Source organism: Euwallacea similis, chromosome 6, assembly GCF_039881205.1.
Source record: "Euwallacea similis isolate ESF13 chromosome 6, ESF131.1, whole genome shotgun sequence".
In the NCBI taxonomy this organism is placed as follows: domain Eukaryota; kingdom Metazoa; phylum Arthropoda; class Insecta; order Coleoptera; family Curculionidae; genus Euwallacea; species Euwallacea similis.
Genome location: NC_089614.1, coordinates 3,558,982 through 3,578,973, shown reverse-complemented (window position 1 = coordinate 3,578,973; position 19,992 = coordinate 3,558,982). Strand labels below are relative to the sequence as shown.

Here is a 19,992-nt window from a genome sequence, read left to right as displayed (position 1 = left end):
ATAAGAATTTCGACCTCAAATTCATTTAAACAGTATCGCATCTAAATAGATCGGTTCCCAAATTCCCAATAATACCGCACCTATGAGGCAAAAAATTAAAGTGATACTCTCAAAATGGTTCCAAGGTGTTACCAAGGTTATTTACTAAATTTCTATGCAAGTTTTTTGCTCCTCGCCTCTTCTTAAAGTACTTCGTGATACGAATTTTAGTATTAATAATAATTAGTACCACACATAATTTTTCGTTATGTCCCTGCCCACGAAAATTCCCACGTCCCAAAACAAAAGCAACAGTACTTTGAGCGCAATTATCTGGTACAAAATTGACCACCAAAGCCTATATGCATATATTGAATAGCGGCAGTACCGTTCAAACTGCTGCGATTCCTTATAAAAACACTTTTAGAATAAATAATCGCGTGGGTATGTTTGATTACGAGCTGCCTACCAATTACATAACCAGACAAGTATACGTGTTTGACATGCAGTTATGGTAGTACTTCAATGTCAAAGGTTGTGGCTAATACGTATGTTGGAAGATGCAGCCCGAAGAAATGGATGCCGGTACATACTCCCAAAAGCTGATTACCAAAGTATAAAAAATTGAAATGGAGCTCATCTGGTGTTGCCTTGCCTTAGGCCAGACTTTCACTTTAATAAGGTGCCGTGAGACGTCTTCAAGTTTTAATGACGCGCTGTTTTGTTCTTAATCACCGCCGATTTTAAGTTATTTAAGCGGACAACGTTTCAGGATACCTCCTCTGACTGCGCCACTTCCAGAAACTCCTTCCGAGATGGTTTCCAGGCGCAGGATCTTGTCCAGGTCACGTGACGACTTGCACATGGACTCCGGATTCCAACCTCCCGAAGAAGAGGAAGACGTGTGGTACCAGAAGGAAAAACTTTATAAGGTACTGTTTCATATAAAATTGCACCTTTAAAATAGAGGCATAAATTTAGCGGCATATAAAGTTGCATAAAGACTGTAAAATTTGTTTTGCTTTTGCATAGGTTACATAACATTTTGTGTAGTTAATAGCTCTAAGCGGTACTAAGTTAGTTTTGCTTCCAAAGAATCAAGTGTCTGTTTGATCGTAATGGAGAAACGAAGATGAATTGGGATTTTAGTAAGCAATAGATGGCCTCGTTACTCATTTCTCATTAGAAAACTTGACAACTGAAGATAAAAGTTATAGAAAGCTGAATTAACATTAACAATAAACGTTTTATCAGCGCGCTTACCATGTCGCTTGATAGATGTGCTAATTTACAATTTTGGTAATATATTTACAATATATATTCTAGGTCCTATAGCAGAATCAGATTCTACGGAAAAAAGTGTTTTAAAGAAGTACGAGTTAGATGTAACTGTGTAAAAATTGACTTAAAAAAAGCATTGCTCATCACTCATCAGCATTGAAACAAGTTTTTAGCCTCATTTCTTAGATATCCAGTTAACAAAATATTTAAGTCAACTTTTCTATATAAGTAGAAAGAAAATTCAGAAAAAAAAGATTACCAACAGAAATGGTGCCTAGGTTAGATTTAATGCTTTCCTAGAAACAGTATTAATAGTATATTCATGAAAATTTCAAAAGATGTCGCTATCTGGAAAATCCATGGAGGAATGTCTCCTAAATAAAAATTAAATTAGTCATCTCACGAAGCTGTAAAAACCTGTAGGCAAGACTTCGTAATCACTTTTCATTTGCTCCACTTTTTTCAAATACTACATACCAAGAATCACATTTCTGCATATTTTTCCATTTCCAATTTTATATTATGTGTTGTCCATCGTTTAACGCCTTCTCGCATTCATTTCGCGATCAATTCTAAAGCACGTTCTACTAGGCGCACGGAAACAAATTTTTTTAAAAGATAGTTTAAATTTTAATGTAGTTGAAAATTTTAGAATTTGTGTCTCAAACTCTCGTCTATAAATAAGGAAAGATTCGTTAACTTGACCGCTTTACCGCATAACTTGACCGATTAGTCCATAAGGTTTAAATGTAAAGAAAAAAGTTTCAAATTATAAATAAAGAGAATTCAAATACGAGTAAATTTTGGAATAGAGGTTCTGGTTCTTGATATGGCCACCCTCAATTACTCACAATTTCAGAGTTTTCTTTTCAAGCATTGTGTTATAAATCAGTACACAATCAGGAAAGATGTGTAACTTCACTGGAATGATACACACTTTACAATGTAATGAGAAAGTTTAAAAATAGAGAAAAGTCAAATCCGAATAATTTTTTAAATTTGAGGCCACCCAATCTGGAAAGTCTAAATTGTACTTAAAATTTCAATCACAGAAAACGCAGAAGTTCTTATATTATTCATTAAAGTTTCAATGTAAGGAGCACAACCATAAATAGAGAGCAAGGAAATATGAATACATTTTTGAAGTGTTGAGCTGCATCTGGACTTATAGAACCTCAGATATACTGAATATTTCTAAATTTGAGCTTTAAATTATTCTCTAAAAATGAGTAAAAAAGCACTTATTCGTAGGTTAGTCATTAAGGTTTTCATATTAATAGTGTGGGCTGCAAATAGGAAAAATCATATATGTGTGTATGCATAAATAAACTTCGACATTAGAGGCTTCATATCTCGATTTAGAAAGTTTTAATTGTCTTAAAAATTTGAGAATTTATGTTTCAAACTCTTCTCTATAAACATGAAAAATGCAACTTAAGCCGCATTATTTATAAATACAGAGTTTCCCACGAATATGGGTCTCCATTTGTATCTTGAACACTATGACTAGGGAAAAGTTGAAATTTGGGTACCATACTACTTTTTGAACATCCTGTATAAAAAAGCATGATTTAATTCACTGATCCAAAGGCAGTAAAACGTTTTGTATAACAGCACAAAATTTCATTTTAAAATACTTAGCCATTTGCGAATTATTAGAAAATACATTAATGATTGCAACTGGGATTTTTTTTGGAAAATTCTAAATATCTCAAAAACTGTTAAATTTAGGTATAGAACGTTACACATGAAAAATGTTCATAATGTTCTGCAGAATCGAAATTTAATATAATATATAGGATGTTTCATTTAAAATAAGCGACTTGACATTCATTTTCGGTATAACCGGAAGTGATATTTTTATGAAAATATTTTTAATCAATAGATATTCTCCGTTTTAGTATTATACGCAAATTTTAACTTTTTTCCATTTTCAAGACACGGATAGAGATCCTTATCCGTGGGATACCCCGTATATATCCAAAAACCAAGGATTTTACCAATTTTACTGGTTTCACCGTCTTACTTCTCTCTAAGATCATGAACCCAAAACAGTTAATCATCAGAAAAGAATCAATAAAACCTAAATCCGAGCGTCAACCGTGCAAGAAGCAAGTTTTTAGCTAAAGAAAGCATTGCCATTATTACCAAAACTTTCACTAAATGATTGCGCCACATAAGCGAGTATAAACACCTTACTTACGTTACAAACAAGTGTCTTATCAACATGTAGCTACTGATTTAAACGAATATACCGAATTCTTAAAGGCTTTTATGGGTCGTAAAGGCTCGGATTTAATTTTCTTTCAAAAATTGTCGTTTAATCCGGTCGTGCCGGGGGACTTTAATGGTCGTTAAAGTGACGTTAGGATTTGACAGGGGTTTTGGGAGACCACAAAGTATTTTGGCAAAACTGATTAAGTTCGAAATGAATTTTTGTGCACCTTGGAGTCTGAATCCCTTAATAATGGACCATAAAAAGGATTTTTTAATGATTGGAATGGGTAATATTTATTCGAAATTGATGTAATGCTAAAATTCCTGACCGTTTTTGTGAGGTGGGTGTTTTGATAAAACCAGTCTCACCAAAAATATATGACTTACAATGTTTTCTGTCCACTTTATGGGCAGTAATTCTATATTTTGATTGAAATGATTACTTGTTTGGATTGATATCACAGCCTATCCATAAGTCGTTGGCGTTTTCTCTCTATCTGCAAAGCTAAAGTGTCCCCGCGTCTGAAAAGTTTATCCGACAAAAGCTTGACATAAATATTAATATCAGCCGCAATATAAGTACCGTTTTTATTGTTTGGTATTCTGTTCTAGTAGCTTTGCAGAAAATGGTATATGATAAAAAAAATGGCCTGAGAACACTGACCTGGCGCGTATCACGATTAAAAATACATTTCAGAAGAAAAACGACTTAAGAATTACAAATTTTGTACCGAAGACAACTAGATACCGCCGAACAAAATAAACATGTCGGAGTCATGAATATTCAAAATGGAGAAGAAAACATAGGGGTAACATCTTCAAGAGCAAGTAGATTAATTACTGTGTGATGCAGCAGGATCATAGGAACATAAATATTAGAGATTACATGGAGCAGTGTCGGCGGTGTCATTTTTACCTGCAGGGATTCTGTTATCACGATCACAGAACAGTTCGCCGAATGCGCAACAGAAAACCGACCTCTTGAACTCGAGTCTTCTCTTTTACCACGGAATCACTCGTGCTACTGATATGAATCTAATTGTAGCACAGCACCTCACATCTGTGTGAACAGAACTGTTTTAAGTGTGCAGTGGTCAAGACTGATTCTGGCAACAAAAATTCATACCCTAACTATGGCTCACGACACTCGTTACACAAGGATGATACTTGTTCGGAGATTATGGTTATAGATTTCTCCTGAAGCTCTAATAAGCACACGACTTTCCGTTGTAGGCATTCGTTCCTATCTAATTTGTTTAATACATTGTTTAACGGTTGAGACGTTATTCGGCCACCGTTAAATATCGTCCTTAACATCGTTAGCACTGCCAATTTTCCTTCTCATTATTTCATTGTTACGCGTTAATATTTTCATTGTTACTTTAAGTGGCATCGAGCATCCAAGAAAGTCCATTGTTTCGAACAAGAAGTATTCAATAGAGAAGACTTCGGATTTCCTGCCCGATTCAACGATATAGCAGTTCCGGTCAACTAGTGACAATGTGCCTGTAATACCAAGTTGCGGTGTCTAACCGAATCATTCGAATTTCTCCTCGTTAATATACAATAGACACCTGAATACTTTCGGCGTTAGATAAGTGAAAGAAGCTCTGCGATTTGCTTATATTACTTTTTGCAACAAGTTTTGGGGGTAAATTTTACTATTCCCGTATAGATTCCTCGAAGACCATTTAAAAATGATTATAAAATTTTAAAAGGTCGTAGAAATGAGTCGAAAACATCCTAATGGGTTATTTTGTCGAGTTTGAAGAAACGTCCAAGGTTGGAATTAATTAAGAATACATTAGTTTCCGATAGAACTTGTCTGGCAAATCCAAAAACCTCCAGGAAAATTTTAAATCAAGGTGATTGAAGTTGTTCTAATTAGACTATAAATGGTAGTTAACTATCGATTACACCATTTGTTATCGCAGGGGAATTGTTTATCGTTTGCACTCATTAAGATCGAAGGAGGATGGAATAAAACCATCACGTCCCGATTATTACAAAAATCATGTAAAATCGTTAGGTTGGTGCTCTTGACATTTTTGATCAAAAAAGACCTCGAACGCCGGCGACCAAACAACTTTCACGTATACCAAAGAACTACATTTGCAGTCTACCGGGTACCTCTTAAGCGATATTTTGCAACAAAAGGATTTTCTGTAAAGACGCACTAAGTATAATTTAATGGATGACACCTATGCAACAACAATACTTTAATAATAGTGGCATTTTGTATTGTTCAAGCAATGACAACTTTTTTCCTTTCTGTCTAGCATTGTTTGGAAGCAATAATGCCGTGTTCTTTAATTCGATTGTCAATGCATCTAGGTTTTGTTTTTCAAAAAACACATACAAAAGAGCGGCCTTCAAAACTGGAAGTTCCCTTATAATGCTGCAAATAAGAGCGCGATAAATTGGAAAAGACAAGATGCGAGTTCCATGATGCAATAAATACAATTTACAAGTCCTTAGTTGGAGCAGGGTGTTAACTTTTATCGAAATTCACACGAGCTGCTACTTTCGAAGCCAAATTTAGAAGGAATCAAGGCTTGAATATGCCTACTTAAAGAACTGACAACTGATTAGGTTGCATTTTGATTCAAAACAGTTTTTGAGATGACAGTAACTGGAATTTCACACTTCAAGGATCTTTAGTGAGAAAACTATTTAGAAAATAATGGAATGGTGCCAACAGCTTTTTAGTAAATTAATTTAAAATTTCGACTTGTCCGAAAAACAAAATTTTTAAAAATTACCTCTTTTCCAATAAGAAATTGATTCATACAAAGAGCCTATTGTCATAATGTTTCAAAATCTTTTTCGAATTCTAAAGTTTGTTCTTTCTTCATCACTATCTTGCACCAAGACAGGTTATAAATATTACTTTTTACCTACTTAGGATGTTATTTCGGAAACAATTAGGAACCCAATTAAGGACTCTTTCGTTTTTTTGAAAAATATCATAGATGACTAGATATTTCGAATGTAATGCCCAATTTTGGCAATTTTATTTGATCAACCTACTTGTGTCATTATTGGTTTTTGGAGAATTATCTTAATACGAAAAATTAAAGAGAATGTCGAGGTCAATAACATTATGAGAAAAGGTTTTAAAAAATCCTTTTCTAATGAAATACCCAGCACAATAATTTAACCTATAAATATATTAATGGATGCGATTAATAATAGAAACGGTTAAAAAAAGCTTCGAAAAGTTAATAATGTTGATATTATTAAGCGTTCCTTATATAAAAATTAGTAGTTGAAGTATTTTCCGTCGACTGCAGGTGTTGGTCATTGTTCTTAAACCAACATAACTAAAATAATTCATAAATCAAATTTTAAAGAAAACTTTGATAGATGCGTGGACGCAACTGTTTATTCATCTGAATAATGCTGGCAATTTGCGGGTTGTCTATTTAAAAAATTCAAATCTAGTGAAATTGACAGTATAATGACACGAAGCATAAATACATATGAAAATACTGAACATTTTATAGCCTATCTATGTGTATTGGGTAAGAGTAAAATACGACAATAGCATGCTTGTCAATTTTGTATATATTTAACTGCCAATAATCAAATCGTGCATTAATGTCAAACAATTGAAAAATTTAGCAGTCAAGTAAATTGTTAAAGGTCGATATCGTTTACATTAAACAAATATGTTAATGACCAGTCGACGGAAAAATTTTGTTTTATTTGGAAAGGTAATTTTTCAAGTTTTAAAGCTAATTAACAAGCTAATCAACAATTTTATGTTCCATTTATCGCATACCAAAATTGAATGTAATATATAAAGTTCGTGTTAAGAATTTTGAAAATAACGATTAAAAAAGAAAAAATTCAACACTGTAGCTAAAAATAAATTGAACCATTGTGGACATATGTTCAGGTTAGATCAGATTATATTATGACATATTATATTCATATGAACTTTTTTTCACAAAATGACTTAAGTAATTAGGCTTTAAAAAATTAACACGACGTTACAGAATACCTCAAAGAACCTACTATATACCATCATCATGGAATCGTTTATATCAATTTATTGTCAAATGATCACACCAATCATTGAAATACGCCATTTAAATTAAACACCTGAAATTTTTATAAAAAGTAATAATTTAAAAACATCTTCAATTTAAATGAATATGAACGATAGCTTTTAAATAAAATGAACAATCTATACCAGCTATAATAAATTTTAGAAATTGACGGCTCTATTGGACTTACAGGTCGCTTGAATTGAAGTTAATTACTTAAAAAATTAATAAAAAAATCAAATTAAAAAACGTCCTCTATCCACTTGGCAACTTAAAAATTTCAAGAAACGTTAAATTAATAAGAGAATTTAGAAAAGGAGGAAATCATTGGTCAAACCTGGGATGTGATACTTCAAAAATAATTTGGGTACACGTTAAAAAACATTAGGTACATAGTAAATAAACTGCGGGAACGTAGAAATAGATATTTTATAAAAAACTAAAAAATGAGGAAATTTTCCGAACAAACCGAAACAGATCCACTAGTTTTTAGTCCAAAACAGTTAAAAATTTTTTTAATCTTCAAAGAGGAGGAGGAAGGATTCTGGACCAATTTAGGTTCAAATAAAGTATTTATTTTTCAAGCAAAATTTTCAAGTTGGGGCAAGTATTCCATGAAACTATCAAACTATGTAATTGACTTAATAAATGTCTAAATCATTTTCCATACTATATCTTGAAAATTTAAATAAGGTATGGTAAATAGAAAATTATAGAAGTTTCTCTAAAATTTAGATTTTTCAAAATTTTGTTAAAATAATTGCTTCCCTTTACGATCATTTGATAGACTCTAAAATAGTTTTCCATTAACTCCTCCAAGGTTTTAAATCCATTATATTAGTTGTCGAAAAATGGAAGTTCCTTTTTTCTTTTAACTAACCTGAACTAACTACTTGTTTTTATAAGTAAAATGTGTTTATAGTAAAAGCCTGACCACCTATTACAACATCTTGCACATTCTTAATCTTGTGTATCATCAAGATATTTATTTGCAAAAAAAAATGTATTCATTGTAATAGTCATTAAACATCAATAGTAAGACAATAGGCAATATTCTTGGTTTTGCGAATACAAGTTGGTCACAGTCATGGAAGAAGTAACCTACTATTTTATTATCGTTATAAATGGTAAATTGCTATTGTAAAAAACAAATCTTACTTAAAATTGAGGTTTTGGGACATGTGTATTTGTCGCCCTCAATACGTTGTTGTCGCCTATACGGCGAGTCTATTATGTACCGTTTTCCGTCTTCTAGGTTACTTCTTACTAGGTTTTTATGTCTATGCGTTTTACTTCGCACTGCTAATTCAATTCATTTACTTGGATCGGGAACCCATACCATTTTGTGAATAAATATGGGAGAATACCTCTCTGAGTCATTCTTGCTCGTTCATCGTCATGAGAATGTTAAGTAACATTTACACCTTTTATGACAATTGAAAAGGGAGGCTCTTGAAGCTAGGTTTATAGCTAATAATAGGCGTAACCTGTGGGCTAATCTACAATTGTAAGAGCTGTATCTATTACTATACGTTCGCCCCGAAAAAAAACTATTTACGATATGGTAATGTGCAAATAAACGTCGCTGGATAGGAAATTTATGGCAGATTGGCATTTACGAAAAATGCACACATAAAACTAGCCTTCCGATGAAAATCTAGGAGTCGTAAACGGTTCTCCCATTTGGCTGGCGCCGTAAAACATAGTCTAATTGACAACAATGGAAAATTGTTTATTCCAGATCAACAGATCAGCATGGAAAAGAAAGAGAAAGATCTAGAGTAATGTGAGGCTAAAAAAAATAAAAATTTGCAAAAAAATTCAAGCCTGTGGGTAACCTAATATCAAACAGTTCATTTAAAGTCTGTTTCATTGTATGTGTAAGATTTATACTCCCTCAACAAAGGGAAAAATTCTACTGGACATGATGAATGTAATAAAATTTGAAACTGAATATCCTCGGCGTAAAAATCCTTTGAAAAATACTAGGAATACGTTGGTGGGAATAGAAGAAATATTTATGGTCGCTTATTTAAGGCTGTTTAACAACTTTGTTACAACTCGCATAACACCTCTACAGGGAGGTCCGTAGTGCTGTGCATGTCCGGCCATAATACTAGATTATGTTACTAGGAGTAAAAGTTAGTCTTTTTTTGCTGAGCCCAGATTTGAAGGCCGAAACGAAGCTGAGGCCAGGCACTGAGAGAAACACAACTATAATATTTTTCTTTTGAATGACCCATACGTATTACTAATTAGCAATCACTTTAGCAGTCACATTTTTGGTTATAAACATTGGGGTATCATTCACGTTTGACATCTAATCAAAGTTTTTAAGATCTGGTTCTAGAAGTCACCATTAAATCGAAGGCTTGCCATAGGCGTCTCAGTTTTTTATATTGCCACCACGCTAGCGGTGAACTCCTGAAACTACTTTTACTCCAAGGCTAAAAGTAAAAATATATATGCGTCTTCCGGGGTAAAGAATATTGCACTTTAAGGCTGCTTAGGAAAAAGTACATTTCGGTTCGATGACTATTCGAATGAAAAAAACAATGATCTCACATGAAAGCCACTCGTCTTCGGGCTACAAATGCGGTATATTAAGTTAAAATAAATCTCGATATCAAGGTCTTCGACAGACAGTTTTGTCCAAACCGTTTGTATACAGCGGTCGTGACCTTCGAGGCATTTTTTGATGAAAAACGCTAACTGGAAAAAAAATTACATCCTGTTTTACATTAAATGAAGCATTGAAAGATCCGAAATGTCGCGGTCTGAGTGAATAAACAAATTAAAGGACAATGGGCTATTAAACAATGATTAAGAATTATCTTCGGTTTCTCGACTTTAAATTGTTTGTCCATAGGGCTAAAAGCTCTAATCAGTAGATCGAGGTATGAAAATAGCTAAGAAATTCTTGCATAAATGCATCAATTTAAGGCGGTATAAATTTGGAAAATTGTATTGCAATTTCAGAACTTAGAGAACAAAACAAAAGGTGGCAATCCCAAGTTTACTCAAATTAAAAATCAATTATCCTCGAGTAAATAGTAATGTCACGTTAAAGACAAGCCTAGGAATGTTCGGCATCCTAGAACTTTTAATACCGATAGGTTAATTCATATTCTTCACAGTGTGATGAAGCAATAGAGCGATTTGGTTCTACTTTGCCTTTGGAAGTTTTATCGTGTTAACGCTATCTCGGCAATATCTCCGATCGTTGATAGATAAAGATGGGCTCTTCATGTGCAAGATTAAAGGGAACCGAATAAATAATCAACCTGTTCAATCTGATATTGACTCATATATGTTTTGAACATGATGAATCGGTTCGTGGTGCTGGAATACCTCCGTTCAAAAACAGCGATAAAAAAGGAATCGAATAGTAATGAAAATTCGCAGACGTTAAAACATGTAACCTAATCTCGACTCATGTACAGTTACAACGCAGGAACCATTAAGTCCTAGTCTAGTCGCAGAACCTGCTTCTATAATATAGACCTTGTCAAAGCAAGTTTGAAAAAAGTAAGGCAGTAGTACCACTAAGATACGTGAACGATTTGTAATACTATCTAGTGTGACTGCAATACATGGATTTGTTGGGTATACGAGGAAACAGATATTATTAAAAGTGTTTTGAAACAGGGATATGAAGGAACTCATAAATCTAGTGTAAGATATGTGGTAAAATAAAGGGAAGATACACATAGAACAACCCAAGAGTGCCTAAAATTGGGCTATGACTTGTTTACATTCTACATGAGCACAATTGAGAATAAATACTTATTTGATGTTTTTAACCCCAAATAGAAACCACAAAATAATTTCGTTTTTGATCAGAAATTTGAGATTTTTTGTTTTTTTTGACCCCAAAACACAACTTAAAATTTCAATTTTTGAATAATTGCAAATGGAAATTTTTGGATTAAAACCTATATATTTTTCAAGTTTTTGGCTTACTATGGTACTCTCAATTGAAATATTAACTTTTCATATTTTTATCCAGAATTTAAAATTTTTAAACTTCTGAATTGAAATTTCAGAATTTGAGTTCCGTTTGTTTTAAAATACACAATTTTGAATTTTTTTAGACCAGAAATTCAAAACGCCAAATTTGTTTTTTCTTTCTAGAATTTGGAAATTTTTACTTTTTTAGTTCCAAATTAAAAGCATAGAATTCCAATTAGCTGGGCAAGATTGTGTCTCTTAAGTTGTATTTCTCATTCTTTCGCGAAATGTCTATTATCTCGGACGTGACATAACTGTGAACTAATACGCATTTCCTTGATATACATATTTCTTTCTTTAACATTTAAATGATAATCTCTTTTCGACTTTAATAATTCTATTTGATTTAATACTAAATTGCAATTTTTCTAACTTTTCTTTAATCCTTTAAATTGCTTTAAAAAAAGAAAATATATTAATTGATAGTTCCTTTGAGCAATTCTTTTGAATAATGTACCATATCTTTAAGCTCCAACTTTTTGAGAATAAAACTAAGACCGAAAAGTGCAAATCTTTTTTTTCTATTTTAAATAGTATAGCAAAAATGAATTTTAAAATATGAAAAATATAGAATTTTGGGCATGGTTATCTCAAAAACAGTTGGAAATTGCTATTAGATACTTCACGGAATTAGTCAGAATTGTCAGTAGAATAAAATGACTTAATATTATTGAGAGGTGTTGGTAATTTCGGTCCACCACATTCCTGACAACAAAACATTTAATACTGCTTTGTGCAGATTGATCGACGAAGAAAATTCCTATTTAATAGGAAATACATCCAGTAGTGAATGCAAATTTCCCATTGGCAAGGCCATTTTTTTATGTCGTGCAGAGCAATTTTTATTGGAAATTACCCGCTGCACCTCCGCGATAAACCGTTTTTCATACCTACTTTACTTAATATCTAACTGTATCGCATACCTGACTATAAATGCTTGTTTATATTGGGATTATTCTCTTTTTGTTTCAAAACATAAAATTCTCCGGTTGAAATTATGAGAAGAGAAGTGACATCTTGAGGTTGTCGGAGATTGCCGCAACTGATGGCAACAAACAAAGCGGTATGTTTTCAGTTAGAATTTCATTCCTGCATGGAATTTCTGGGAATATGTGCTTGTAATTTATTACTTCATGTTTGCAGGAAGCATCTAGTTTCAGGTATTATTCAACTTCTGAATGTGAGCTACAAGAAGGTGCAAATTTCGACTCGAAAAATTTTATAAAAACGTCGATTTAAAGGCGTATAAAAGAATTGGTTACGGCCTGGGCTGGTTGGTACACGAAAAAAACTTGGAACGATTGCATGGACTGTAAGAAGTCCTGAAATGTAAGCTTTGTATTTCTCGGTTTCGAAACGGCTTGAACAGAACAAGGAATTTTATGAGTTCGGACAAGCCGCAGTACTGCCCACAACCTTTTTGTGTTTTGACAAATATTAAATTGTGAAATTAACAATGATAATGTAGGTATACATGGACAACAGAGACGATTATGTCATCTTTAGTTGACAGAAAGGAACAGATAAATTTATCTCCGCGTAAAGTTATACAACTTGAACTTATTCAACCGATATAGTTGTTCTGCAACCGCCTTTCTATATAGCTTGAAGTGTGTTATTAGAAGTACCACCCACAAAAACTGCACGATTTGTGTAGATTTTTTATCGTACCAATCTCTTAATCTTTAGGTTGCATTACATGTTGGCGTTGTGTCATTTGCGGTAACAAACAAAAGTATTTAGATCACTTTTCGGTCCCGATCTAGATAACGCCATTTGTTTGTTTCAGGCAATTACTAATGCGAACGTACTTATATGGTTAAATTTTGGTATTTTGCAACTGCATCTCAAATACTAGGTTAATTGGCCATATGTCCAAGGCTACTTTTATATACCAACGCCCGCAAATACTATTACCTCGATTTAATTAGTACCCAAGGAAATAAGTGAATGTTTGCCGGAATTGCTTACTCCCAGACAAATATTATTGGCAATAAAAGTAAGTTCTTCTCCGGGATCACTAACATCCGAAACCTGAACGAAATCGAATCAGCAGTGAAAACACCAGTATCATCTCTAAAATTATCGGGAGATTCGACACGATATGAATCATCTCCCAAGTAAAAAACTTACGCGAAGTACTGTTAAATGCATTAGTTAAATGTAATTGCTAATTCCCATGTCTCAACGGAAGAAGATTTTAGCACATGAAGCGCCAACTATAACGATACAGTACCGAGTGGAGTAGCTGAAATTCCGTTAGAAGAACGACCTTGCTAGGTACGATCGCAACATCATTATGAGGTATGGGCGTTCAGGACTATTGATCTTATATTAATAAAAATTCCTCTGTGTTGGCAAATTTTATATTTCAGGTTTAAATGAGGATATGTGTCATCCTGGGTTAAACCAAGGAATTTTTGTCGCTTCATTCGCTGCCCATTTTCAAGATATTTTATTCCTATAGACAGGCAGGGCTATTGAGGTCATTTTTATGTTTCAGGTTTAAACGAGAATATGTGTCATCTTGGGTAAATTTAGTAGCTTCACCGAATATATGAGAGAGGGTATATACCGGATGGTCAAAAACGTGGAACAATTTAGCTAAACTCGGACACAATTTATATTAGTTAAGTTTTTATAATTTTCAAGATGTGAGTAAGGTTCTTAATTCAACTAACGATATCATTTATTTCTTTAAATAAAATACATATTAACCCTACAGGAGGGGCACGTGGTCTTACCGACGCATTATTTATTTTAATTTATTTTAGTAGTATTTGTCTATATTTTATTTCCTACACAGTAGCTGTCTATTTTAATTATTTGAATTTATTATGCTGAAAACATTCAATGTGCATGTGATATTTTATTATTCCTATTTTTAGTGCTTGAGACCGACCCTTGAAACGCGCCCTTTAATGTTGAAATATTTTTAACTACAACATTCTGCAACAAAAAGGAAAAACATGTTTGTATTTTGAAATAGATACCAAGGTGATGATGCTAACTTATCATTTTTAACAGTTTTAATGATAATGGCAAGTTTTGAAACTGAGAAGGCTCGTCTTATTCGTTTAATGCAGGACGTCTCGTCAGACGAGGAACTGCATGATGATGAATTGGACTCGGAGATAGAAGATAGAAGTTATTTTAAAAACAAGAGAAAGTAATAGCGAAACTCGACAAGAGAGATTTCTGATAATAAGAATGAGCGTTCAGACGCTGCTAATAAACTTTTGTTTATTGGAAAAAATATATTATCTCAATGGTCAAAACAAGTTCTCAGAAAGTCCACTCGAGTTCGTGCCGAAAATAAGAAGATGCGAAAGATTTGCCACATTCAAGAGGGTAACCAAAGTCAAAGGAGAGAAGGAGAACTAGACAGATATACCAAGTGCAGCTCCATATTGAACAGAAAAATACGATATTTCTGTTGTGAATGCCGACAGTTCCTCTGTTTACAACATATAATGGCGATGTGTGAAGACTACTGTCGCATGACATAATAAGCAAGATTTGTTATATGTTGTTCAAGTTGAAACTTTATTTATTTATGAAAGAAAGTTTACCTTTAGTTTTGTTCAATTGTGTTGAGTTGTCGTTTAAAAAAGAAATTAATCGATTTACAATTTCTACTTTAAAAACTTTGGATATTCTGAACAATTAGTGATATTAACCTTTAAAAGATTTTTCGGTGTTTCTAGGTCGGTACCGATGACCGATGCCTACTGATATAAAAATATTTGATACGCTCCCTGTAGGGTTAACTATGGATATCTGGATTTATTTATACTATGTTATAAATTTGATTACTTCAAATAATACTATAACAACATACTTTTTTATTGAAATAAACACAAATTTTATTGTTTTTATACTTTATCTTTCGTGCAGAGCGTATCAAGAAAATTATATTAATAAAAGAATAAAAATACACGATATCACTTAACTGAAAATATCTTGAAAACCATTAGAGATGTGATTTTTTTGTTCAATACTTTTTTTATGTAGAAGAGTTGACAGTATCAGAATTCGTAAAAATATTGAAGTTATTGGTACTGACGATAAAATTGTGTTGGTTTTTATACGTCGGTCAGGTAGAGGTGGTGCATCTCTCAGTTAGCTTGAAACAGATATTTTTAAGACTTTAACGTACCCAGAAATTTCACTAGGAGCAATTTCAAACCTGGAAATCAAAAACTGTGACACATATTCTTAATTTACAGCATTAAAAAATACTTTAACAACCTGTAGAATTAAAACAAGCAGCTTTTACATGAGGAAAGTTTAGCTAAATAGCTCTACTTGTTTGCTCTAGACTATATTTATTTGTACCGATGTTTCTGGGTTATCTCCAGACAAAAGGCTATCGACCATTCAGTGGAAAAGAAAACGAAATTATCTGGTTCGTCTTGTAAAGTTAAGAGAGTTCAGAACACTCCAGATGTGATAATTGCCTTTCCATTTTGCCTCAATTTGCAGTGTAGTTTTTCAGGTATTCTTGTCATGTATACGCGTTCGTATGGTAATTGGTTGAATTAATTGTGCAGCGGGTCGGGTGTCTTATCTAGTCGGGGTGCTTTATCTTTATAATCAGTCTTAGTACAATCTGTTCTGTTGTTTAGCTGTTTAGCGTTGTATATATTATTTAGTTTATTCTGTTGCATTTGCCCTCAAGTATGTGTCCGTACTCTAATAATAATCTGGAGACGAACTTGAATATTTTTATTGCAGTTCTTGTACTGATCCCTTTATCTTCCTCCGTTGGCGATTGAAAATGTTTTGTTCGTTTAGTAATTTCTATTCTCATATTTCAAATATGTTTAGTAAGCTCCATTTCTTTTTCGATTGTTACTCCCAGATATTTCTTTTTTTTTGTTTAGTTATGTGACCGGTTGCTATTAATATTGAAGATTTTGCTTTAATTTGATTATTTGAGAGCAGAAGTTTATTTTTAGAGTCATTTGGTGTTAGTCTTCATTTCTAGAACAATTATGTTGTGTTGTCTATTAGTGCCTGAAGTTTTTCTTCTGTTTTCTCAGTTATTTTGTGATTTATAATAAATGCAGTATCATCATCGTGTTGCAATATGTATGCTCTTTTGTCTGTTTGTACGTATTTTGTTCTGTAAGTCATAGTTGTATACAGGGTATCCCAGAAACAATAATAAAAATTACTGTTAGGTGCTAGAGGGATACAAAAAATTGACTTAACCTTTTTGCCAATACCGATAATTACAATATCTTTACAAATTCGGGTACGCTCAACTTTTCTGGATCAAAAATCATTCTGCAAAAAAACTTGTATCTCTAACGATTTTCACAATTTTTTCAGTTAAGTGATTTTATGCATTTGCAATATTTTATTAATATTACCCTCTTGAGATGCCCCGCCCGACAGGTAAAATGTGAAAAGCAATAATTTTTGTGCAGTGAAGCAGAACATTAAAGCCTACTATTATTTGAAGTAGTCAAGTTCATGACATATTAGAAAACAATTCAGATATTTATTTGTAGTTAACGCGTACTTTGTTTAACGAAGGCGATAATATCCCTAGTCAAAATAAGATGCTTAGCTAGATCTTGAAAATGATAAAAAATTAACTAAAGTAAATTTTCGAAATATCGATCGTCTATTCCAATATAGTTTTCAAGTCTTATACCAAAATTTAAGTAATTATGTTTCTCATCTCAATCTTACTGAATTCATTGTGTTGAGGCATTTGTGAAAATATAACACAACAATTTATTTATTACGCTAATAAAAGAAACTATTCGTTAATATATATATATATATATATGACTAATTATCAATATTACAAACTGCTTTTTTAAAGTCTACCAACCAAAATTGTATTTTCATAGCCTAGCTCGTAATGCAAACAGTTAATCAATTGATTTATAAATCTTTGGCAGTGCAATGAAAAACTTAATTGAAAATATTTCGAAAATAGTTAGGAATAGGAGTTTTTTTGCAGAATATCTTTTTAATATACAAGAGCTTCGAGTATCAAAATTCGTATAAGTATCGAAGTTATCAGCATTCATAAACCAGTTAGGTCGATTTTTTGTATCTCAGTAAGACATAGGAGCTATCTGTTAACTAGCTCGAAACCGAAACTTTTAATTAATTTATCGTACTACAAAACCCCTTTAAACGCACTTTCAAGCCGGTCAATCAAAAACTGTGAGATTTATTCCCTAAATAACAAAATAAAAAAAAATACTTAAGCATCCTGTAGAATGAAAACAACTAACTTTTTTATATTATGTTTAGATGAATCGCTCTATTATTTCATTCGCTAGCACGCTATACTCACTTGTACTAATGATTCTGAGACGCCCTAACATCATGACAGTATATGTATATTATATGTATAAGGTGAAACCGGCGGTCCTTATGAAAGCCCTTGTTTAGGAGAAAAAGGGAAAGAAAAGTGTTATCAATTCATTCTTTCAGTTGTCTGTGTTTGAAATTTCTATAATTTGTGAAGTAGGCCACAGGAATACTTGCTACAGGAGTAATATAATAGGTCTGCAGTTTTTTTTGTGCATGGTTCACTCCACTTTTTGGGATCGATATAAGTTTTTTTTTGTCAACGTTCCTTGAATGTGTTATTTGTAATACAGTTATTCAGCTGGTTTAGTATCAACTCGTAGATTTCTGAAGTTAAGTTCCTTATTTTTTCTTTTTCCGGTACTGTGTTTGATGTGAGCTAGTGCTTCATCATATTCTGTACCTATAATTAGCTTGTATGTGTTATCTAATAGGTCCAAAAAATTCCAGTTGTGTTCATTATACTTAGGGTTTTATTCTTTAATCATAGGGAATTTTTGACTTTTGCTATTGCTTATCTAAAGTCAATAAAACTATTTGGTGGTAATAGTTTCACTACAATAACATAGATGATAATAATAATAATAATAATAAAGCTAAATAACTGAATAAAAGGAATTACTTAGAATCGTCCTTGAAAAAGTGGACATTTTGTACCTGATCATCTATAGTCAGGAGGTCTTTGGACCAATAAGACCTAAGCAAGCAATGAATATGTTTTATAATAACAACAATTAGTGATTTAATTGTTTTCTCTAGATTTTAATGTTCTGCGGTCGGGACGTTTGCTTCGCGTGAGTTTCACTTTTCTTCGGCTTATTGTATTAACGAGCGGTTTTGAAACAAAAACTTTGCCAACCATATTGTTCTTTATTAGCTTAATTTTACTATGAAATTGCCAACGGTAGGTAACTATACTGTTTAAGATTCTATAACAATATTTCATGTCGACATCGTGAAAGTTTCAGGTTAGTTATATGGCAACTTATACTTCACTGAGTCTAAGTATGCAATTTATATGAAAGCTCATTATTTGCAGTCCATTGTAAGCAACAATTTAATTTACCGATTAAAAATCATTAATAGGGCAGTTCACGAAGTGAACAGTTTTGGGATTCTTACCTAACCGAATTCACACTTATGCAAATTGCTGAAACGTGCAAATTTCAATACAACTTTAACGGAATAAAAAAATAAATTCTCATACACTTTTTTTGGTTTTGTTCAGGTATTTGCTTTGTTACACCGGTAAATATTGAGGACAGCAAAGTCGCCATGAGCAGGTAGAAAAATTAGAAATGGACACATAAAACTTATGTAAGCTAGAAATGCCTATAATCTCGTTACAGTGATTTAATGCAAGTTTGTTTTCTCACGTGAAGTAGTTCAAATCGACAAGGTTAATTATTATATTGAACGCTTCTGTTCATACAGCTTGAAAAACCCTAAGGAATTTAAAAAAGGGTTAAATAACATGAAATTTCATAAAGAGAAGTTCCAAAATCTTTATTAAATTGAAAAAAAAGGAACTGAATGAAGAAGAAGAGAAAAATGAAGAAATAAACTGAGGAAATGTGATACTTTGTGGAAATTTTACAAATCTCTCAAAAACCTCAGAAAAAATTATCTGGATTATCAATTATCAAGAACTCTTGGAAACTACAAAATATACAGTGTTGGTCGAACTGTGTGCGATTTTCATCTTGATAAAATGCAAATAGCATTGTGATACTACAAGGTTACAAGATTCGTAGAAGGATATATAGAGACAGCTTATAGAGAGATCAACCAAGAAGTTTTACATGGAATCTGAACATAGTGATCTGGAAGACATATCTAAATTTATCGCACACAATTTCCTTATGGAAATATCAAAAAGACTAGGTCGGTCCTTATTGTCTTTACAAGCACAAAGAAAAATTGTATAATCTTTAAATAAAACCCCGTATTAATTATCATCAAAGCCGTAACGGGGCTAGGTTATCATCATAGCAGAACGAATTAGACCCCAACAAAAATCATGAAAATTACATATTACTAGTCAAGATTGATACCTTCTAAGTGATCATCCCATATACGGGATATTAAACTTTTACTTTCAGGACCGCTATTA

General features: G+C 32.6%; 3 protein-coding genes across 4 annotated transcripts in view; 1 reads left to right on the top strand and 2 right to left on the bottom strand.

Annotated features, from left to right (window-relative positions):
• Positions 1-4,521, bottom strand: part of bib (big brain) — a 55,574-nt gene extending 51,053 nt beyond the window's left edge. Inside the window, exon 1 of the mRNA XM_066391305.1 lies at positions 4,394-4,521. The gene's annotated coding sequence lies outside the window, so the exon portion shown is untranslated. The remainder of the gene's footprint in view (positions 1-4,393) is intronic.
• The window catches only part of exp (expansion), a 71,357-nt gene that overhangs the window by 27,546 nt on the left and 23,819 nt on the right, over positions 1-19,992 (top strand). For both annotated transcript variants that reach the window (XM_066391306.1, XM_066391307.1), the window contains exon 2: positions 752-911. In XM_066391306.1, coding sequence (XP_066247403.1) covers positions 752-911 — 160 coding nt within the window. The remainder of the gene's footprint in view (positions 1-751; positions 912-19,992) is intronic.
• The window catches only part of LOC136409657 (zwei Ig domain protein zig-8-like), a 251,925-nt gene that overhangs the window by 215,788 nt on the left and 16,145 nt on the right, over positions 1-19,992 (bottom strand). The gene's annotated exons all lie outside the window — the stretch shown is intronic.